Source organism: Ptychodera flava, chromosome 1, assembly GCF_041260155.1.
Source record: "Ptychodera flava strain L36383 chromosome 1, AS_Pfla_20210202, whole genome shotgun sequence".
Taxonomy (NCBI): domain Eukaryota; kingdom Metazoa; phylum Hemichordata; class Enteropneusta; family Ptychoderidae; genus Ptychodera; species Ptychodera flava.
The window spans coordinates 18,188,975-18,212,551 of NC_091928.1; the positions used below are offsets into that span (position 1 = coordinate 18,188,975).

The 23,577-nt window shown below is 38.1% G+C and overlaps 1 protein-coding gene and 1 long non-coding RNA gene across 5 annotated transcripts; one reads left to right on the forward strand and one right to left on the reverse strand.

Moving 5' to 3' along the window:
• Positions 1-293: 293 nt before the first annotated feature.
• LOC139133523 (uncharacterized) lies at positions 294-3,875 on the reverse strand. 2 transcript variants are annotated; one of them, XR_011552622.1, is made up of 3 exons: positions 3,634-3,875; positions 660-755; positions 294-381 (listed from the first exon to the last, which is right to left on the reverse strand). It is a non-coding gene; the product is annotated as an uncharacterized lncRNA (long non-coding RNA). The 2 variants fall into 2 exon arrangements; XR_011552614.1 differs by lacking the exon at positions 3,634-3,875 and adding an exon at positions 939-1,160.
• Positions 3,876-7,421: 3,546 nt separating this feature from the next.
• Positions 7,422-19,706, forward strand: LOC139131931 (uncharacterized). Of its 3 annotated transcripts, XM_070698255.1 has the most exons (8): positions 7,422-7,727; positions 9,204-9,267; positions 9,874-9,964; positions 11,377-11,466; positions 12,593-12,678; positions 12,980-13,073; positions 18,819-19,089; positions 19,575-19,706. In XM_070698255.1, exons 3-7 carry the CDS (start codon positions 9,896-9,898, stop codon positions 18,867-18,869), a joined length of 390 nt encoding a protein of 129 aa, XP_070554356.1. In that variant the 5' UTR covers positions 7,422-7,727; positions 9,204-9,267; positions 9,874-9,895; the 3' UTR covers positions 18,870-19,089; positions 19,575-19,706. The 3 variants fall into 3 exon arrangements, with proteins under 3 accessions (XP_070554356.1, XP_070554365.1, XP_070554372.1); XM_070698264.1 differs by lacking the exons at positions 18,819-19,089; positions 19,575-19,706 and adding an exon at positions 14,671-16,095 and having other exon boundaries at positions 7,433-7,727; XM_070698271.1 differs by lacking the exons at positions 9,204-9,267; positions 9,874-9,964 and having other exon boundaries at positions 7,438-7,727.
• Positions 19,707-23,577: the final 3,871 nt, after the last annotated feature.

The following is a 23,577-nucleotide window of genomic DNA, read 5'->3' on the forward strand; positions in this document are numbered from 1 at the left end:
AAAGGAATCCCTTCTCACTTTAAAAAAAGTTTACATCGAATATGTAGGGGGGGGGGGGGAACGGACGTGAAATTATGTCAATTTGATTACATGCACATGCAACAGTACGGAAACTCGATCCCTGAAAAGACCGTCACACATTGTTTACATGCACTGATTTTGATCACGCACGACACGGCGGCATCGAATTTGGAATGAAAATTCTACCCAACTTCAACTATTTTTCGAGGAAAACGTTTCAGTGTGGTAGGGGTAATCAGACAACACAATAAATGTATTTGTAAATTTACTTACATCATGATCATGCTTGTTCGGTGATCCCAATACTGCCATTACTGGTTGTTGAACGGGTTGGTGGGACTCCGACAGAGGCGACTCGTTCTGTAGAAATGAAAAATGAAAAATTACATGAAATATTTTCCTTCAAAGGAATCCTTTCTCAATTTAAAAAAAAGTTTACATCAAATATATAGGGAAAAAAAACGGACGTGAAATTAAATTATGTCAATTTGATTACATGCACATGCAGCACGGATTTGTCACTTCTAACACAACAGTACGGAACCCCAATCCCTGAAAAGAAATCACCGCAAAATTAAAAAAAAAAATGAAAAGAAAATCGATTAAATAAACAGAAAAATAAATAAATAAATACTTACAGCATTTTCATAGTGTTGGTCTGCCAACGCAAATACTGCGTCCAATTGGGAATTTGTCAGCGATAGGTCATCCCACTCGGCGTCCATGGTTAGATTCTGTACAAATAAAATTAAAAATACACATAAGACAGACTTTCCTTGAAAGAAAGGGGTTTACGGTGATTACTGCGATCAGCAAATTAATGTGTACACGAAGCACGTCTTTTCGATGAACATTTGGATTTTATATATTCTATTACTAATGAAGCTTAGCTAACAAAGACACAAGCTACTATTTACCTTAAAAAGGGGCTGGGTTAACCTCCGTGACCTTCCGAGTCAAAGGTCTTGAGTGCACCAAGAGTTCATAATTTTACCTGTATTTATAAACTTTGGGCGGATCATGTCCATGTTTGCCAAGAAGAGTCAACCCTAAACGGAAACACTCATTGTCAAAGTCAACCCTAAAAGGAAACACTCTTTGATACAAAGTATCTAGATTTTGGAACTCTGCCAGTGAACGATAAAATCTGTCAAATCTGGCCGCGCGCGATGACGTAATGTTGTAAGCCTCACGCACGCTCAAACTGATCTACTTTCAATCCGACTGAAATGGTTATACAATTGCGATGGTTACAGAATTGCAGAAGTGGAAAGATAGCCCGACGAAGGTCTTCTAATTAGTTGTCAAGTAAACTCGGCATCAGCCTCATTTCAGAACGATCGCAATGTCAGCTGGGTCGATGTCGAATGGAACAACTGAAACATTGTAACAATTTCACAGGGGCCCCTGGATGATTGACAGGTTACCTTTTGTTCTGTGCTGGATTATTTTGGCAGCGCGGCGGTCGACTGCACTGCATGCACTGCAGATCGACAAAATCCACCATTTACTTTCCATGAAAAACGGCGGTTACAACTCTTGCTTACAAAATTTTACACTCTAAATCATCGCCGGTGAAAGGGATTCACTGCTATTCTTTTGAGAAGGCAAGGAGAGGATAAAAATTAGTACCGGACTTGTGAAATCATCACTTTTTTCACTCCATGATTTACGTGAGTACCGGACGATCGAACGCAAACAGTATCTCGCGGGTCTCAAGTACACACGGACAGTATCACTCGCGTTACTCCTAGCGCTTGCAAAACGATGTTATTCTATCGACTACCGTAATGGATATGTCAGTTCTCTTTAAAAATTGACAGATTTGATTCATTGAACTTGAAACATTATAAAATTGAACACTGTTTTCCAGCCTCTCTCTTCACACTCGTATTCGTCGCTAAACGTGTTGACGGAGAACATGCACTGTATGCCTCCAGTGGCCTGAGCTAGCGCCGCGTATGTTGGACGGCGTGGTACAGTACGGCATCGCTCCTTAAGTTTACATTTTAAAGGCAAAATTTCACATTTCTCATACTCCCTACCCCCTTTCTCGAATGTTGCAGAATGATAATATATCAATACAACTGTTGAAATCGTAAATGTACATGCCCCGGCGCCCCCCTGCCCGCTTGTTTGATAGACGAAGCCAGGTCGGGTCGATACTGCATATCATTCAACATAGAACAAACAATACATGATGTATTAGACAGTGTTTCCGCTGCCGTTCGCCAATTAGGCAATTGGCGAATGGAATGTCCATTTGGCGAATTTTTTTGAAGGCCAGTTCGCCAGCCTGGCGAATCCAAATTCCTAATGCGGAAGTGTTGAGTCACTGCCACTGTTTTCCCACTTGGCCTAAGGGTTTAAAATGGGTGGTATTGCGCACGCTCTGTTGACTTTTAAACAATAGTCTAGGGGGTAAGCTGAACGTTGCTAAAACGTTTTTAATGACCCGCCATCGCCATGACTGATTTGAATGGCATGCATGGTGCATTGACGGGTCGCTTGCATATGGCCTCTTACGGACAGAAAAGCCTATTTGACTGCGGAGTGTATTCAAAGGCCACCACGGGACAAAAAGCAGCTGACACTGATCAAGTTCAACAGGGCGATGCAACCCGATAGCCAGAGACCTGAATCGCCACCGGTAAACTCAGTCACAGGCGAGCTCCTCTGCCGGTACAACTTCAAGCGAAATCAGCAAGAAACGCCAGAAAAACGTGACCAAGGGCAGTGCTGTTGAGAAGAAACAGAAATTATAGGAGGAATAGTTTGTCGAATTGTGTAAATTAGCTCAGATAGCTCTTTTGATTCCAGTTGCAATTGTAGACTGTGAGCGAGGTGTGAGTCAATTCAATTTGATCAAAACAGCTGTTCGCAATAGATTGAACACTGAAAATGTTGAAAGATTAATGAGAATTGCAATTGGAGGCCCTGATATAGAGCAATTAGACTTTCAAAACAGAGCTTTCACTGTTTGGACAAATATGAAAGACAGGAATATTTGGTTCTGGTGTACTTTGTAAACTAAATGAACATGAATCATCAAGTAATGAGATACCTTTCAGAGAAGAACTTGTGGAAAAGCTGAATGCTGTTGTACAGGGTTTAGAGAGAGAGATGATGGATAATTGTGAAAGTGAATCACTGGCTCTAGATCTGTCCAAGAAAGTATCTTGATCTGTCAGTATGGGGACAGTTTTCAACAATGTGTTGATACAGTATCTTGATGAAAGAAATAAAAAGTTGTTCACATGACTGTGTTAAAAATATGTGTGTGTATATCTGCATGGTTTACCACCAGGTCACAGAGTTCTCCCCAGAGCATTAAAAAGTGGAAGCTTCCTCAATTAATTTTTTGGTTAACAATATAAACTCATGACCATAACAATTGGATGTATTGTTATGCAAATTAGCAGCTATATGATTTTCTCCCTTGGAAAAAACTCTGTGGGTCATGCTCATACTGAAACATTTTGGTTACAAAATGGTGGCTAATCAGTTTTGAGCCTAATTAGCCAGTATGGCTAACAGAAAAAATTAGCCAGAGGAAACACTGTTAGATCGAAGAAAATGAAAAGTAATGAAATATATAGCAAATGAACTTACCACATTATCTCTTGATATCTTATCGTCCATGCTGACTGCAAAGAATGTCAATTGTTCCCTGTTATTTGCAGCAAAGTCGGGAAGACTCGCTCGTATCCAATGTGACTGCCGTAGGTACGGTACCCTGCTGTGAATAAGCTCCGAAAGCAGCCATAGGATTTATCTTCATCAAATCAGGGCCAGGTAGTGCGCTACTTTCCCAAGTTTTTCAACTTCTGAAGCAAATAACCTATGTGCCACAATCCTACATTACTTGTTCGGCTCGAAGTTGTGCTGCTCCGCGAAAAAACAAAACAAAACAAAAAAAACACTTGTATACATACAGCAGGCTCCTGCACGGAGTGATCGAGCCCATCTATTTTCACTAGGCTAGGGGTCTTTTCATCACCTAGGAGACGTACGTTTCTACCAGGCGGCCATGACAGTGTTCTATATCTTTTTTAAAAGTGATCTATATCGTTTTAAAAGTGATATTTAAGCCCAGGCAAAAAGTGATCTATAGCTTTTTAAAAGTGGTCTATATCTTTTTATAAGTGATCTATATCTTTTTAAAAGTGATCTATAAGCCCAGGCAAAAAGTGGTCTATATCTTTCCAAAGGGGTCTATGTCTATTTTCACTAGGCTAAGGGGTCTTTCCATCACCAAGGAGACGTACGTTTGTACCAGTCGGCCATGACAGTGGTCTATATCTTTCAAAAAAATGAAAAAAGACCCCCTAACTTACCCAAGTGTTCTATATCTTCTCATAAAGACCCCCTAACTTACCCAAGTGTTCTATATCTTCTCATAAAGACCCCCTAACTTACCCAAGTGTTCTATATCTCCCCACCCCCCCCAAAAGACCCCTAACTTACCCAAGTGTTCTATATCTTTCCCCAAAAAGACCCCCTAACTTACCCAAAAGTGCTTTACAGCCCCCTTTACTACTTTGATGTTAACATAAAATGATAAAAGGTTAAATGAATATTACATAAAAAGCAATTGCCTCTTTCCGCAGTGTATGTATCTTTCTGTTTGTTTGTTTGTTTGTTTGTTTGTTTGTTTGTTTGCTTCTTTGTTTGTTTGTCTGTGTTTGGATTGACACATCTATCTACCTATAATATATATATATATATATATATATATATATATATATGTATAAACAAAATCATTATAAAATGTGTGCCAATTGTAGGACGCTGTCTTAGTCATCTAGAAAGGTAAGGTAGGGATAGATAGAGATCATCAATATATTGATGCTTGATAATAAAACGAAGAAATTGTTTGACATCAAGATTTCTGACGAGACTGCAAGAACGTTACTGTTGAGGGATACAAAAACAAGTCTGCTAAAATGTTATGTTTTGACTCAATTTGAGAAAGGTTCGTTTATTTGAAAGAAAATATCATGTTACAGTAACCTATGTTAAAATTCTTGCTCATCACTTAATTTTAAAGGAACTTAGTTACACCACGATCTTCATCACGTAATCCTCATTCATCAGATAAATAAATATTCTGCACACACCTGGATGGAATCATTTACTCCGGAGCCCCATCCATAGGAACACTCTTCTAGGGACATAAAAAACCTTTCCAGTGTCAAACATTAAAAAAAACCAAAACGCTAGAAACATACATTCTATGGCACACACTTTTCATTCTCATAATTACTCAAAGAACTACTAGCCATTCTTGAACTTTTGATCATAGTCACTACCTACCTACCTACCTACCTACCTTCCTTCCTTCCGTCATTCCTTCCTTCCTTCCTTCGCGTGGAAGGTGGTGACAAAAAGAGACTCCAGCTATCTTAGCAAGGCTGCAATTAATCTTTGACTACCTAAAGAAATGCTTCAAATTTGCCTGTGCATATTTTCATCAGTTTTTTCTAGGTAGCTTGGACTGAATGTTAAAAAAAAAAATTAATGAGCCGAGGCGATGTCAAATGTAAATGACGTTTAGCACCAAATACGACTTTTCAATTTCTTCCTTCATCCGTGCGACCAAAGTTAATCATTCGGCTACCATGTACCACTTTACTTAATTACTTACAGGGCATATGAAATGGTTGTTACAAAATCTAGCTTGATCTCAGAATTCAATGAGAGATAATTTCCGGTGGCTATCGCTTAGCAACCGCACCTTGTATTCCGAGGAAATTAAAAACGAAAATAAATAGTTAATTCCGTTCGCTAAAGTGATGCGACAGACGACATTGCTTGGTCAAAGACAAGATGGCACAACTTGATCAATACTATCAATTACTGAATAGAAGAATAAGTTTTCGCTGTCGAAATTAATGGGAAACACTCAGAGGAGCGATGAACTATCTGGAGCTCATGGCAGTACTTATAGTATCCATCCTTCTTTGTTTTGGAACCATAGTTAATTGTGGAAGCAGTCTTGATAATACAGGTATGTGAAAAAACACATCGTCACGTCCACACTTTACAGTGCTATCAAATGGCCTTCAAGGTCAACAAAACATGCAATTCAGGCTCTCGACTTGTTGACTTAGCAATGTCTGAAACCAGTGAACTATTAACAATTGGTACTCAAATGTAGAAATCAATAACGATTGTGTTTGGTCCTGATATTTTCTATCTGTTAGTAGCAAAAACTGTAAATCCACAAGAATTACCACGCCTTTGAAATGTCTTCTAGTCACGGTGACTCTGAACTTGGAAACTAATGACATTTCGATAGATTCTCATATCGCTAGTTGTAAAGCATTTTGACTCGTTTCCTCATATGGAAGATTTTTTATAAAACAACCATTCATTTTTCAAACTATCTTCTTTTCAGCCTTGGCCGCCATCAAATGAGACAATAATTGGCAATTCGCCTTAACCTTCCTTTGCAATGAAAACTTAGCCTTAGGACTCCCAAGTGACTTGCGAGATGATTAAAAATAAAACTACCATTGCGTATTTTTTAATTTATAAAATCATTCCTTGTTTTCAAACTGTCTGTTTCAGCTGACTTCACATGTTTTTAATTGGTGAAGATGATGTTTAACACTGACACATCAAGCATGCGATTTTTTAGATTTGTGTCATTTGGAAATCATCGTGTATATAATTTGAACATAGCAACTCGTTTTGTACGGTGGCCCAAAACTACCTGTTCTCCGCATTCAAAGTCTGCGTCGCATTCAAATGTTTTTCTTATATTATGTCTCCGCATTCAAAGTCTGCGTCGCATTCAATTTTTTTTCTCTCACATATGTCTCCGCATTCAAAGTCTGCGTCGCATTCAATTTTTTTTCTCTTACATAAGCTTATGTCTCCGCATTCAAAGTCTGCGTCGCATTCAATGTTTTTTCTCTCACATATGTCTCCGCATTCAAAGTCTGCATCGCATTCAATTGTTTTTCTCTCACATATGTCTCCGCATTCAAAGTCTGCGTCGCATTCATATTCTTTTCTCTCACATATGTCTCCGCATTCAAAGTCTGCGTCGCATTCAATTGTTTTTCTCTCACATATGTCTCCGCATTCAAAGTCTGCGTCGCATTCAATGTTTTTTCTCTCACATATGTCTCCGCATTCAAAGTCTGCGTCGCATTCAATGTTTTTTCTCTCACATATGTCTCCGCATTCAAAGTCAGCGTCGCATTCATATTTTTTTCTCTCACATATGTCTCCGCATTCAAAGTCAGCGTCGCATTCATATTTTTTTCTCTCACATATGTCTCCGCATTCAAAGTCAGCGTCGCATTCATATTTTTTTCTCTCACATATGTCTCCGCATTCAAGGTCTGCGTCGCATTCAATTGTTTTTCTCTCACATATGTCTCCGCTTTCAAAGTCTGCGTCGCATTCAATTTTTTTTCTCTCACATATGTCTCCGCATTCAAAGTCTGCGTCGCATTCATATTTTTTTCTCTCACATATGTCTCCGCATTCAAAGTCTGCGTCGCATTCAATGTTTTTTCTCAACAATGCTGACTATAGGTGGCGTTTTCCGCGCATGCGTTCTACCCACTTTGTCGGCAACACGGAAGTGCGAGAGTTATCATCGAGTGTGTCCTTAGGCAGTGATATCGTAAATGTCTGTACTTTATGGTCACTACCCTTGCTCAAGTCTAACTGTACAAGGTGGCTAAAAGGTTAGTAAAGTTGTAAATGTGGATTAGCTGTAACTTTAAATGATTTTACATAGTATTTTGTTCTATCATGGAGGTATGTCGCCAGTTGTATCTCCTTCTCTCTCAATACATCCATCGTTCCGGTCCTACTAATTACTGCCCGTCACTGCCCGTCACTGCCCGTCAGGAAATTAGCCTTCAAATTACTGTAATCTGTCGATATATCAATACCAAAGACCACTTATATAATAGAAAGCTACAAAATAAGAGTCTGTTTTACTCCAAATGCCCGAGTCTTGTCTCAGAACTGACGTGAATATTGGAGCGCTAATTTTAAGTTCTCTACTCGACGGGCAGTGATGATAGGCAGTGTTCGGACATCGATTACGATCAGCGTTGCCACTCGTTCGCAAATCAACGTTGTTGGGGTCTGGGACGACAATTTTGTTTGGTTGTACAGTAAGTAATGTTTTTGATATGAGATATCAACTGATTACAGTCGTTGAAAGGTAAATTTCCGACGGCAGTGACGGGCAGTGGTCGGACGTCGACGGGCAGTATGTATGGCCATGGTGATGCATGTTCGATCACACGATTAGCGTTGCTACTCGTTCGAAAATCAACATTTTTCGGATCTTGGAATATTATTTCGTTCGTGATTACAGTAATTGGAAGGCTAATTTCCTGACGGGCAGTGACGGGCAGTGACGGGCAGTAATTAGTAGGACCCTCCATGGTTCTATCAACTGCCGTTTCTCGTATTTTAACTCCCACATGTATTAATGGCCAAAAAGAATAAGAAATTGTACTTTTAGTACCAGTAGTTAAAAAATTCGTGAAACGTATTCGTGAAACGTTTAGAAAGTTTATGTATTAAGGTTAATGAATTTTGAAGCCCATAATTTCAATGTTAATTAACCTTAAAATGAAGTTTGCCTACATGTACGCGATATAGAGCAATCATACACTGTGACGTGGAAGAGACCTGTAACGGGATTCTGTATTAAAAAATTGTTGATCTAAAATACGACAGATTCACCTCTAATAGAAGATTAGTGAGTGCTTTTCTTATTCACAAAGAATGTTATGTTGAAAGTCTGACACTGTTTGCTATTGAGAATGGCAATTAGAATTTGACAATACTACAGCTGTTAATTCAGCCATAGATAGTAGGGGGGGTCTTCCCCCTCTAGCTACTGTCTATGATTGAGCTCAGTTTGCTTCATCAACAGAAGACTTTATAAACCAGATTAAGAGGTTATGGGGAAAGAATTCAGAGATATTTTGATATATTTTTAAATAATTGTCAAAGCTACAGGGATTGTTCCTTTTATCGGTTATTATGTAAAAATTTATACACATGTGTCAAAACTGATTATGCCTTTAATATAGCACAAGTTGTAAACCAATGGAGTCCCCTGCAATTGATAATGTTTCAGTGCAATGAAATAAGTACATACTTAAAGATTTTTTAACATATTCTCATGGACCTTGCAGTTGTGCAAGTTGGTGTGAGAATCAGTGATGTCAGACCCAGTATTTCTTAAGGAATTTGAAAATGGTGAGTACCCTTTACCCCAAACCTGGGTTCCGATTAAAATCGAATGTAGTGATGCGCTTGGTATTTTCACTGTCAGCGATGTGGTCTTTTACTTCTGCGTTTCCTCACCTGACACTCCATCTGTACTTGTGGCTTTAATTTTTCCTCATTTTTAAAAGTAAACTACTCAGCCAATCACATTGCCGCCTATTCACCGTTCTTAGCAAAATGCCGTAAATGCCATGTTTGCGGATCGTAATACTCTTACCTAAATAAACAAGCATCACACTACATCTGATTTTAATCAGATTGGGACCTTGCATGCCTACAGTATTCAGAATGTTGATTGAGTTGAGCTTCCTTTCATAACTCGGGTTCCTATGTTTATGCATCAACTGCATTCCAGGATGAAATGAAAGTAAAATCAGATCACCCTTAGAGTGTCAGAACTGTGCGCTGGACCAATGTTTTTCTGTGTTTTTCTCAATTTATTGCTAAAACTAGTTTTCAAGTGTATGTTGGTGTATCATTTCAAATGTGACAGAAAAAAAGTTATATTTGAGTAGATTTAGTTGATGATGAAATTGTTACGGAGGAACTTAAACTCATTTTCTTTTTTGTACCTAGATGCTGAGGCAATAAAGGCTTTATGGCAGGGTGGCTACTCAACTGCAACAATTTTACAGCTGCTAGAGCTACACTATGGTGTTATATTAAGGTAATTGTGATGAACTTTAGAGCTTGTCAACATAATTCGACTGCCATGTCCTGATCATAAAAGTACAGGCTGTTTTATGATGTAGGTTCATATGTCAAATTGTTTTCTTGCAATACCATTTCAGTATAAAGGAGTGTGTATCATGTACAAAGACAGGAGAGTTGCCCAAAACCAAAGGGCAGGTAAAGAACATTGCGTACAGTATACAACGAAATGTAGTTGTGAAATTACTGCACTATATTTGATTGACCTTGTTAGAGATATTAAACAGATAACTTACATGAAATTTAACGAATTCAGCATTGAAAATCAGAGTTACCACACTGAATTCTGTGAAACTTGCCTTATAGCAGTTGTTTTCATACAAAGTAAACTGTATGAAGACACCCAGCCTTATAATAAACTGCTAATTTGCATATTTAATAAATTGTTGCAATTAGCGATGTGGTTTTGAAATTATTGCACCATATTTGATGAAACATGGTACAGATATTGATCTTACAGTCTGACATCTGACTGTATCGTGAGAAATGTGGCAGTATGATTCTAATAAACAGTTCATTGCATAGGTAACACTATCGTGCAGTTTACATTAAAAATACAGTTACTACTGCCTTCTGTTTTTAGCACCAATGAATAGTGAACTGTTCAAACATATGCAGCATTTATCATTTTAAGTTCTTATGTTTATGAGTTCCACGTTCAAATCCCAGTTAAACCTCCGATTTATCTGGTATAATGCATTTAAAGAGACAATAGCTGTAACTTTTTAGGATTTTTGCACAGATTTGGTTTTGTATGTCACCTACAGTTTCTTGTTTTACTCCCTAATGTTGAAACACATAGTATTCAGCTTTTCAAGACAGCGTGTATATGTGTAAAGTACAATATTATTGTTCACAAATTAATTTAAGTCTGGACTAAAATTCACTTGTCAAAGCAGTCAACCGGTATACATGTACAGGCCGTGTTGTAAAGCTTAATTCTGGGTGTTTCAGCATACTTTGGGGAGTAGAACAAGAAACTGCTATTTATATACAAAACAAAAAATAGGGGAAAAATCCTCAAAAGTTACAGCTACTGTCCCTTTAATTACTGTCCTTCATGTTATCGCAGGCACACAGGCGTACATATGTATGGGTAAGAGGAAGGCAGAAAAAAAATGGTAGACACTAAGACAATTATTTTTGCTCATATTAGCATTTATTGTCCCTGAATAAGTCCTTGTGCTGTAACAAACATAAGCTCTGTATTGAGGTTTGGTGATAAATGTAACAGTTACCAGCGAAATCATATTTCAATTAAATTGCCAGACTAAAGAAACAACAATTGTGGAATTGTAAATATGGAAATATTGGAAGTAAGTAACATCAAATAAATGTACTTTCATTTTTTGTTCACCAAATATACAGCCGCCGCCAGCTATGCTATATAGGCTGAAAAAGTTGAAGTTGAACAGAACATCAAGGGCTAGTTACCATGAGGTTCATAACGCTATACAGGTAAGTAGAATTTTTACAGCTCCCTCAGCTGTAACTGTGAAGTTTACTTTTAGTTTTGTTCATATGCTACAGTTTTTTGTCAACTTCGCAAAGTATAAATGATTACAGGAAAATACAGAAATGAATACAGTGTGAAAATTCATGACTGTATCCAGTGCTGTGAACACATCACTGAAACATGGATGTATTTACATGACTGTGTCCAGTGCCTGATGATTTGCAATATTTCAGGGGCTGCATATTTTCAGGAATATGAGTCAATTTTGATGTGAGATGAATACAGGCATAATGGGCTACTTTAATGACCCCTGAGTGACCTTACTTCCTAGCATTTTTGTTGGTATGGCATATACATAATTCAAATTTTCTCGTTTTTGTCAAAGAGAAAATTCAATTTTTGTTGTAGGATGAATTAGAGTGCCCAAATTGAATGGTATGGCTGACTGTTGCAGAGTTTGAACTAAATATGGCTTACTCATACCACCAATAATACCAGGATGTAAGGATCACACAGGGGTCATAGAAGTGGGCTATTGTGTGTGTACATTGAAAAAAAAAATAGGACCATGTCACAGGTCTGTATTCACAGATTTGTAGACAGTCCTGTATGTACAGTGATGGGACAGGCAGAAATTTAAGACCCTGTCACAAATGTAAAGATACACACAGTGCCCATAGCACTGTGTACAGCGATACCTTAACAGCACCGGCCACAGACCTGTACACCAGCCCATGTCACAGGAATGGGACATCTTTGCTGACACAGACAGTACCACAGGGCCTTTCTGGGCCTGTCATATAGGTGTGATTGTTTGTGTGCTAACAATATATTTGTCATTGCACAATTCACAATACCTTTCATTACATGAACTTATTAAATTGACATTATGGGTAAGATATACTATTTTCAGCAGTCTGACAAAACAATTTTGGCCAACCTGTTCAGGTTTTTTATGTGAAAGGTAAGTAATTTGTTCGACTGTCTGTCTTATAAGAGCATAAAACTACTAGTCTGTTAGTTCAAGATAGTGGATTTGCTCACACCTTGATTTCTATTCTATATGAATTATCATTATATGTGCGATTCCTGTTCTCTTGACCTTTCTTTATTTTTCTACCTGTTCAGATTGAACTTAATAGCTCTGGTGCCAAGTTAGGCTATCGGAGTATGTGGCGTCGTTTGAAGAGAAAATACTGCCTGAATGTCTCAAGGTAACTGTCTAGGCCCAAGGCCAAGAAGTTTACTGACACTTCCTTTTTCATAATGTTATGAAGGACCTTGCTTGTAATTATACTAACTTATAACAAAATTTCTGTTTTTAGCTGGATTTCATTAGAAGTGGAAAAATGTGAAATTCACCCCACTTTTTGGTGTTTGGTTAGCAATCGGCTATTTGCCTAATATGTCGACAACATCAATATATATTTTTCGCTATTTTCATTTTTGGTCAATAATTCAATGCTAGATACACCGTCTGTGTCATTGACGGTATTTTAATGTTCAACTTATTAGACAAACAGTTGCTGAAACATTGAAAACTTTGGACCCTGATGGTGTGGAGGCAAGATCAAAGAAACGTTTCAAGCGGGGCGTGTATAGAAGTGCAGTAAGTGTCACACACATGAGAAAGTGTGTTTTATAATTGTCAATACTGTATCTTGTAGCTGCCATACAAATTCTTTGAAAAGTGTGATCTGTGATGCTATGTATTCATCATCCTGTCACCTTTGTCACTTAAAAAAATCATTTCAATTTTAACACTGACAGTTTTGCTCAAACTTGCTGTTGTTAACTAGGCCTACCTACTTTTAACCCAAAGCTACAGGTCATCGCTTAGTGCGCAAGAACAACATCCCAAAGTTTTAGGTTATCATGTACTGATAATTTTGTTAGTCCCCACGGACACCGTCCGGGGGACTTATAGGTTTGGTCATGTCCGTCCGTGCGTGCGTGCGTCCGTCTGTGCGTCCGTCCGTCCGTCCGTTCACGCAGATATCTCAGATACGCCTGGAGCGATTTCATTCAAACTTGGTACATAGATTACTTCATATGTCATACATATGCACGTCGATTTTTTTTTTTATACGATCCAATATGGCCGCCAGGCGGCCATTTTATTACGATTTTTTCATGTACAGAGCCATAACTCAGGCATATCTGAACCGATTTTATTCAAATTTGGTACAAGGACATTGACCTATGTCATACATATGCACGTTGATTTGTTTTGTGATACGATCCAATATGGCTGCCAGGCGGCCATTTTATTACGATTTTTTCATGTACAGAGCCATAACTCAGGCATATCTAAACCGATTTTATTCAAAGTTGGTACAAGGACATTGACCTATGTAATACATAAGCACGTTGATCTGTTTTGTGATACGATCCAATATGGCCGCCAGGCGGCCATTTTGTTATGATTTTTTTATGTACAGAGCCATAACTCAGACATGTTTCAACCGATTTTATTCAAAGTTGGTACAAGGACATTGACCAATGTCATAGACATGCACAGTTTGTGATACGATCCAATATGGCCGCCAGGCGGCCATTTTGTTACAATTTTTTTATGTACAGAGCTATAACTCCGGCATATCTCAACCGATTTTATTCAAAGTTGGTAAAAGGTCATCAAACTATGTAATATATATGCACATTGATTTGTTTTGTGAAACGATCCAATATGGTCGCTGTGTGGCCATTTTGTTACGTTTTTTTCATGTACAGAACCATAACTCAGACATGTTTCAAGCAAATTTATTCAATGTTGGTACAAGGAGATTGACTTATGTCTACATATGCATGTCAATTTGTTTTGTGATACATTCCAAAATGGCTGCCGTGTGGCCATTTTGTTATGATTTTTTCATGTACAGAGCCATAACTCAGGCATATCTCAACCGATTTTATTCAAAGTTGGTACAAGGACATTAACCTATGTCATACATATGTAAGTCAATTTGTTTCATGATATGATCCAATATGGCTGCATGGCAGCCATTTTGTTACAATTTTTCATGTCCTTTGCCAAAACTAGGGCACGTCTCAACAGATTTTATTCACCGATTTTATTCAAACTTAGTAAAAGGACATCACAGACCAAATTCATTAAGAGGACTCTATCCTCTCTGAGGACTTGTAATCAAAGTACCCATTAACAAGTGGGGACTGTGTCATCTACGATGACTTGTTCTCTACAGGGACCAAACCAGACATGGCATTTAGATGGGTAAGGTTAATGCAATTGTTCTGAGATCTGTTAGAGGGTAACTTCAGCACCATTGTTACCCTGACCCCTTTCAAAAAGTTAAAGTCAAGGTTTCATTGTTTTAAGATCAGCATTTGTTTGTGATAATGCCTCACATTTCACATACAACACACTGACCTACTTTTTAGAGCTCACATTTGGTATTACAATGTGAGTTTATAGTATTAGCTGAAGTTGGTGACATCTATATGTACGGTATTTGATATATGTAATATGTATGTATGTATGGCCGTCAACTTCAAAAACTTGAGAACCGCTGCACATTCCACATCAATATTTGTTACTGTAGATGTGATTTTTTGTTTTAATGAATCTTTAACCACCACAAATATGCAAATTTGGGGAAACATGTAAAGAAACCGATAACAATTTAAAAATTCAGAAACTACTGGTGTGATTGCTTTTAAACTTGGTATGCAAGTTCCTGAGATGGCCGTTATATAGTTTAATTAATTTTGGTAAGTTTCCTATTTTTTGGTCAAAAGTCTTCTTCTCTTATACCACTTGTCCGATTCCTTTGAAATTTGATAGAGGTTTCTTGAGGTGACCACTGTAGGTTTATTGTTCCTTGAGGTGACCATTATTAGGTTTGTTGTTCCTTGAGGTGACCATTGTCAGGTTTGTTGTTCCTTGAGGTGACCACTGTCAGGTTTATTGTTCCTTGAGGTGACCATTGTCAGGTTTATTGTTCCTTGAGGTGACCACTGTCAGGTTTGTTGTTCCTTGAGGTGACCACTGTCAGGTTTGTTGTTCCTTGAGGTGACCACTGTCAGGTTTGTTGTTCCTTGAGGTGACCACTGTCAGGTTTGTTGTTCCTTGAGGTGACCACTGTCAGGTTTGTTGTTCCTTGAGGTGACCACTGTCAGGTTTATTGTTCCTTGAGGTGACCATTGTCAGGTTTATTGTTCCTTGAGGTGACCACTGTCAGGTTTATTGTTCCTTGAGGTGACCACTGTCAGGTTTGTTGTTCCTTGAGGTGACCACTGTCAGGTTTATTGTTCCTTGAGGTGACCACTGTCAGGTTTGTTGTTCCTTGAGGTGACCACTGTCAGGTTTGTTGTTCCTTGAGGTGACCACTGTCAGGTTTGTTGTTCCTTGAGGTGACCACTGTCAGGTTTGTTGTTCCTTGAGGTGACCACTGTCAGGTTTATTGTTCCTTGAGGTGACCACTGTCAGGTTTGTTGTTCCTTGAGGTGACCACTGTCAGGTTTGTTGTTCCTTGAGGTGACCACTGTCAGGTTTGTTGTTCCTTGAGGTGACCACTGTCAGGTTTGTTGTTCCTTGAGGTGACCACTGTCAGGTTTGTTGTTCCTTGAGGTGACCATTGTCAGGTTTGTTGTTCCTTGAGGTGACCACTGTCAGGTTGTTGTTCCTTGAGGTGACCACTGTCAGGTTTTGTTGTTCCTTGAGGTGACCATTGTCAGGTTTGTTGTTCCTTGAGGTGACCACTGTCAGGTTTGTTGTTCCTTGAGGTGACCACTGTCAGGTTTGTTGTTCCTTGAGGTGACCACTGTCAGGTTTATTGTTCCTTGAGGTGACCATTGTCAGGTTTATTGTTCCTTGAGGTGACCACTGTCAGGTTTGTTGTTCCTTGAGGTGACCACTGTCAGGTTTGTTGTTCCTTGAGGTGACCATTGTCAGGTTTATTGTTCCTTGAGGTGACCACTGTCAGGTTTGTTGTTCCTTGAGGTGACCATTGTCAGGTTTGTTGTTCCTTGAGGTGACCACTGTCAGGTTTGTTGTTCCTTGAGGTGACCACTGTCAGGTTTGTTGTTCCTTGAGGTGACCACTGTCAGGTTTGTTGTTCCTTGAGGTGACCATTGTCAGGTTTATTGTTCCTTGAGGTGACCACTTGTCAGGTTTGTTGTTCCTTGAGGTGACCACTGTCAGGTTTGTTGTTCCTTGAGGTGACCATTGTCAGGTTTGTTGTTCCTTGAGGTGACCATTGTCAGGTTTTTTGTTCTTTGAGGTGACCACTGTCAGGTTTGTTGTTCCTTGAGGTGACCATTGTCAGGTTTATTGTTCCTTGAGGTGACCACTGTCAGGTTTGTTGTTCCTTGAGGTGACCATTGTCAGGTTTGTTGTTCCTTGAGGTGACCATTGTCAGGTTTGTTGTTCCTTGAGGTGACCACTTGTCAGGTTTGTTGTTCCTTGAGGTGACCATTGTCAGGTTTTTGTTCCTTGAGGTGACCACTGTCAGGTTTGTTGTTCCTTGAGGTGACCACTGTCAGGTTTATTGTTCCTTGAGGTGACCATTGTCAGGTTTTGTTGTTCCTTGAGGTGACCATTGTCAGGTTTGTTGTTCCTTGAGGTGACCACTGTCAGGTTGTTGTTCCTTGAGGTGACCACTGTCAGGTTTGTTGTTCCTTGAGGTGACCATTGTCAGGGTTGTTGTTCCTTGAGGTGACCACTGTCAGGTTTGTTGTTCCTTGAGGTGACCACTGTCAGGTTTGTTGTTCCTTGAGGTGACCATTGTCAGGTTTATTGTTCCTTGAGGTGACCATTGTCAGGTTTATTGTTCCTTGAGGTGACCACTTGTCAGGTTTGTTGTTCCTTGAGGTGACCCTTGTCAGGTTTGTTGTTCCTTGAGGTGACCACTGTCAGGTTTGTTGTTCCTTGAGGTGACCACTGTCAGGTTTGTTGTTCCTTGAGGTGACCACTGTCAGGTTTGTTGTTCCTTGAGGTGACCACTGTCAGGTTTGTTGTTCCTTGAGGTGACCATTGTCAGGTTTGTTGTTCCTTGAGGTGACCACTGTCAGGTTTGTTGTTCCTTGAGGTGACCACTGTCAGGTTTGTTGTTCCTTGAGGTGACCATTGTCAGGTTTGTTGTTCCTTGAGGTGACCATTGTCAGGTTTGTTGTTCCTTGAGGTGACCATTGTCAGGTTTATTGTTCCTTGAGGTGACCATTGTCAGGTTTGTTGTTCCTTGAGGTGACCATTGTCAGGTTTGTTGTTCCTTGAGGTGACCACTGTCAGGTTTGTTGTTCCTTGAGGTGACCACTGTCAGGTTTATTGTTCCTTGAGGTGACCATTGTCAGGTTTATTGTTCCTTGAGGTGACCACTGTCAGGTTTGTTGTTCCTTGAGGTGACCACTGTCAGGTTTGTTGTTCCTTGAGGTGACCATTGTCAGGTTATTGTTCCTTGAGGTGACCATTGTCAGGTTTGTTGTTCCTTGAGGTGACCACTGTCAGGTTTGTTGTTCCTTGAGGTGACCACTGTCAGGTTGTTGTTCCTTGAGGTGACCACTGTCAGGTTTGTTGTTCCTTGAGGTGACCACTGTCAGGTTTATTGTTCCTTGAGGTGACCACTGTCAGGTTTGTTGTTCCTTGAGGTGACCACTGTCAGGTTTGTTGTTCCTTGACCACTGTCAGGTTTGTGTTCCTTGAGGTGACCACTGTCAGGTTTGTTGTTCCTTGAGGTGACCATTGTCAGGTTTGTTGTTCCTTGAGGTGACCACTGTCAGGTTTGTTGTTCCTTGAGGTGACCACTGTCAGGTTTGTTGTTCCTTGAGGTGACCACTGTCAGGTTTGTTGTTCCTTGAGGTGACCACTGTCAGGTTTGTTGTTCCTTGAGGTGACCACTGTCAGGTTTGTTCAAATTTGACAGAGCAGGGGCTTGTTTTCTCCCTACATAAGCACATAAGCAAGTAAGGTGCTACACTCACAAAACTTCTTTTTAGAATTACATCATGATTATTTTGCAAACTCGAGGCTTTACACAGGGATTGTAAAACAATGTGACCCATCAGTAGTTAAGTTACATCTGAAATATGATCTTTTTCTACTTCATACATTTAGATATGCTTTAATCGCTTGTCACCACAGCTTAGAACCAACAATGTTACTGTTAACAACTGAATTTTAGTCTTGACTGAAATTCAGGTATTAATAATAACTTTCACTTTATAGCCATATATGCTCTGTTGCCAAGCTGAATGCTTGGCACTTAAGCAGGTCTTACTTACTAGAACATAACCGGTAGTTATTGAACAGAACAAAAATAATAGTGAATAATTATAAGTCACAACTATTGTCCCTTCAATGTAACATGTAACTGATTATACTGATATCCGTTTGCAGGTTATTAATGAAAGAAGTTGCTGGCAATATGGGAGTCCTGGAAGGGCGTGAGAGTAGCAGGGTATTTTCGCACAGTATTCACCTGATACAAAATAATATGTACTACAAGGCAGGACAATTAGTAGGACTTTCTATCCTAAACAATGGGCCCGGGATATCATGCTTGGCAAAGCCTGTCTTCAAGTTTATGTGTGGCTACACATATAAACTTGAAGAAAAGCTCACCATTGATGATATCCCAGATGTGGATACTCAAAGTAAACTCAAAGAGGTAAGATTTATAAAAAATGTAATGAAGAACAGATCAATAAAAGACTTTTTACCTGTTTGTATGTCGATCTGTGTATCACGATTTATTGTTTTCTTATGATTTGGCTACATTATGACTCATAGCTGCACAACTTGTCTAAATATGGTCACATCTCTGGAATACTACGTATCTCAACATGCTTGGGGGCAGGAGAACTACAACTTGCAATTGACACATAAAATAAAACTGGTGAAAAAATCAATACTGACAGTTACTGGGGTGTAAATATATTAAAGATCAAGGATGCAATTACATAAAAGCTAATGTGATGGTTCAAGAAATTTGCTAACCAATCATATGAATGAATAAATAGTTAAACCCTTATAACTCTAAAAAATGATAAATGCAGACATTTGAAATATTGAAAAATATATCCACACTTGGTAGCTAGTTTGCTCACACCAGATTCATTTAAAGTTTTTTTTTATGATTTTAAAACTTTTTAGCTACTCAACTGCACCACAGATGAAAAAATGGGAAGATTTGTCACCAGACATGGAGACTGGGTAGCAGATATTGGCTACATTGAAATATATTCATCAGATTACAATGACAGACATACATTATCAACAGTCTGCTGAAACAGCTGATTTTGTACAGGTAAGATAAGTATCATAATATGCTTATAAGTCTGAATCTAACAATCTGTTTCATGCAGTAATATTTTACTTTGACTACAACTTGGGCCTTGAATGATGAATAAACGAATACAAGAACAACATGTTGAAGAGAACATTCTTGGAATGTCAAATTTTTGAAAAGTCAATGCATTCTATTCCTTTGGTAAAACTTGTGCTAAGCCAGACTAACCGGTAGGTCACTTTCATGACCCTTGTGTGACCCCTAAATGTACATCCTGGCATTTTTGTTAGTACAGTATAAGTTTTTACTATTTTGAGTTAAAACTGTACACAGTCAACCATACCATTGAATTGGTGCACTGTAACTAATCCTTCAACAAAACATTTGAATTTTGTGTGTTACAAAAGGGGAAAAAGTTAAGTATATATGATGCCATACCTCACAAAAAACCATGATGTAGATTCACTCTGGATCATGAAAATTGCCAATTCTGTAAGGTGTTTGCACCCTTTCAGCCAATGATGTCATGAAAACATCAGGTTACAGAAATGGAAGCATGATCGATTGATATACCATGGTAAGGGATGCATTAGTTTTTCACAGTTTGTGCAAATGAAGTTCTGAAGGGTTGTGAGTGACGTCGCGAAGTCATCGTTGACTAATGTACATTTCAATTGTTATTATCGTTGTCTTTGTCTGAACTTAGGGACCGTCTCAGATTGTCGCAGAAGTTCAAAAAGCGAAATTTATTCGTTTAGGGGGGGGGGGAGGGGGTTTGACCTCCATTCAATTAGTGAACTTCACTTTCGCACTTTTATTTTGTGATCACAAGTTTTCGTGTGTTTATTTTAAATTAAAGAAAAACTGCACACTCGTGCCAACAAATTTGTAACTGTTTCCATCTCGTTTGTGCCCCAAACACAATTTACCAATAGGAACATTGTATCCTAAACATTTCATTCATCAAATTATACAAAGACAAAAAGTATCATTTTTTTAAAAATGTGCTATTTATAAGCGTCTGCTCTAACCACTAGATGTCTTTATTCTCACTTGTTATGCACCTGGTCATAGTCGTTTTAATATGATTGAACATGCCTGGGCCCCCTTGTCAAAGTTTTTCGCTTATTTACCGCCCTTACCAAGTACAAATTGCGTGTTCACAAAGACAAAGAACAGCACAAGAGATGCAAAAAGGGAAAGTAAGATAAAATGAAACTTTTATGCGGTAAAATGCCCTGTTAGCACTCAAATCTGATTGTTTACTTTAATTGTAATGTGGCAAAGGGAATACGTCTTTAGTAGCTATAGCAAAATGCAACATGTACTCTCAGGCAGACATGAACATTTCGCACTTTTGAAGTTTCGTTTAGAGGGAGGGGGAGGGGGTTTTGATCTAAACGAAGAAATTTCGTTTCTTGAACTTCTGCGACAATCTGAGACGGCCCCTTAGTGACACAGCGCAGCGGAGACGTTGAGGTGAAAACGACGCAGCGCACTGCCACTGGAGATGTTAATGGAAGCTAGATTACTTTGTGGATATACATCGCGTGCAACTCCTGCGATATGAATAAAACCCTATTAAGCTTCACGTTTATCTCGGGAGTGTTCGGTTGAACACACGGTGCGTCAACGCTTCCAAGAAAATGCGATTGCTTGTGTGAAAAACAATTTGTTCTCTCAATGGCAGGCGATTATGGTCAAATTTAGCAATACTTCGGAGTAGGTACAATGCTGTAAATGTACTGAATGCCTTCCATGCAAGATGATATTCAATACTCGTATAATCCTACTAGCTTTTACTATTGAGAATATAGGTAGCCTTTATATAATATGAAATTATTATGATAGATTTTTGCGATGTCCAGCACAAGTTTGTTTGCGATTGTGTATGTATGTATGTATGTATGTATGTATGTATGTATGTATGTATGTATGTATGTATGTATGTATGTATGTATGTATGTATGTATGTATGTATGTATGTATGTATGTATGTATGTATGTATGTATGCATGCATGTCTGTCTGTCCGTCTGTCCGTCTGTATGTATGTATGTACGTTTGTATGTACATATGTCAGCATGCATGTTTTTACGTAAGTATGCATATATATGTATGTATGTGTGTGTCTATGCATGTATGTGCATGTGTGTATAGAAATGCAAGGGTCGATGTGTTTATTAAATCATTTTGCAAATTTAAAAAAATTTCAACATGGTTACTCAAAGATGTAATCGACTTTCTGTTTTTATTTTTATTTTCTGTTTATAGGGTCCTGCCTACTCAGTTATGTTTGCACGGGATTACAGAACAAATGAAAAAGGTGGGTTTTTACTTGATTCACAATAATTTTGTGAAAAATAATTATTCAAAACATCTTATTATTATTGCATTCTCATTTTCCTTGATGCATCCTTACTTGACAGTTGATGATTCACAGGATTACACTGTGAACGCATAAGGAGCTCCCACAATAAGTAACTTACTGCACTTTTCTTTTAAAAACATAATAAATCAAAAAATCTAATTATTATTTTCTGTTTTTATTTCTTTATTTCTGGACCCTGACTGGATAGAAGTTGCCAAAGAAGAATAAAGACAATGCAGTTTCCTTAAATAAACCAAATTGTTTACTCAACTCATTCTTTATTTCTCAACAATAATGAATTATTCAAACATCTCATTAATATTCTAACTTTATTTATTTGAGACTGCTGACTGAAGAGAAAGGGCCACACAAGATGAACAGACATGGAATTGCCCTGAAAAATGTAAGTTGTTTACTCAATTCATGTTTATTTGTCAACAATAATGAATTATTCAAACATGTCATTAATATTCTAATTTTATTTATTTGAGGCTGCTGACTGAAGAGAAAGGGCCACACAAGATGAACAGATATGGAATTGCCCTGAAAAATGTAAGTTGTTTACTCAATTCATGTTTATTTGTCAACAATAATTTATTATTCAAACATGTCATTAATATTCTAATTTTATTTATTTGAAGCTGCTGACTGAAGAGAAAGGGCCACACAAGATGAACAGACATGGAATTGCCCTGAAAAATGTAAGTTGTTTACTCAATCATGTTTATTTGTCAACAATAATGAATTATTCAAACATGTCATTAATATTCTAATTTTATTTATTTGAGGCTGCTGACTGAGGTGAGAAGGGCCACACAAGATAAACAGATATGGAATTGCCATGAAAAATGTAAGTTGTTTATTCAAATATGTTTATTTGTCAACAATAATGATTATTCAAACATGTCATTAATATTCTAATTTTATTTATTTGAGGCTGCCGAGAGCAGAGAAAGGGCCACACAAGATGAACAGATATGGAATTGCCCTGAAAAATGTAAGTTGTTTACTCAATCCATGTTTATTTGTCAACAATAATGAATTATTCAAACATGTCATTAATATTCTAATTTTATTTATTTGAGGCTGCTGACTGAAGAGAAAGGGCCACACAAGATAAACAGATATGGAATTGCCATGAAAAATGTAAGTTGTTTACTCAATTCATGTTTATTTATCAACATTAATGAATTATTCAAACATCTCATTAATATTCTAATTTTATTTATTTGAAGCTGCTGACTGAAGAGAAAGGGCCACACAAGATGAACAGACATGGAATTGCCCTGAAAAATGTAAGTTGTTTACTCAATTCATGTTTATTTGTCATCAATAATTTATTATTCAAACATGTCATTAATATTCTAATTTTATTTATTTGAGGCTGCTGACTGAAGAGAAGGGCCACACAAGATGAACAGACATGGAATTGCCCTGGAAAATGTAAGTTGTTTACTCAATTCATGTTTATTTGTCATCAATAATTTATTATTCAAA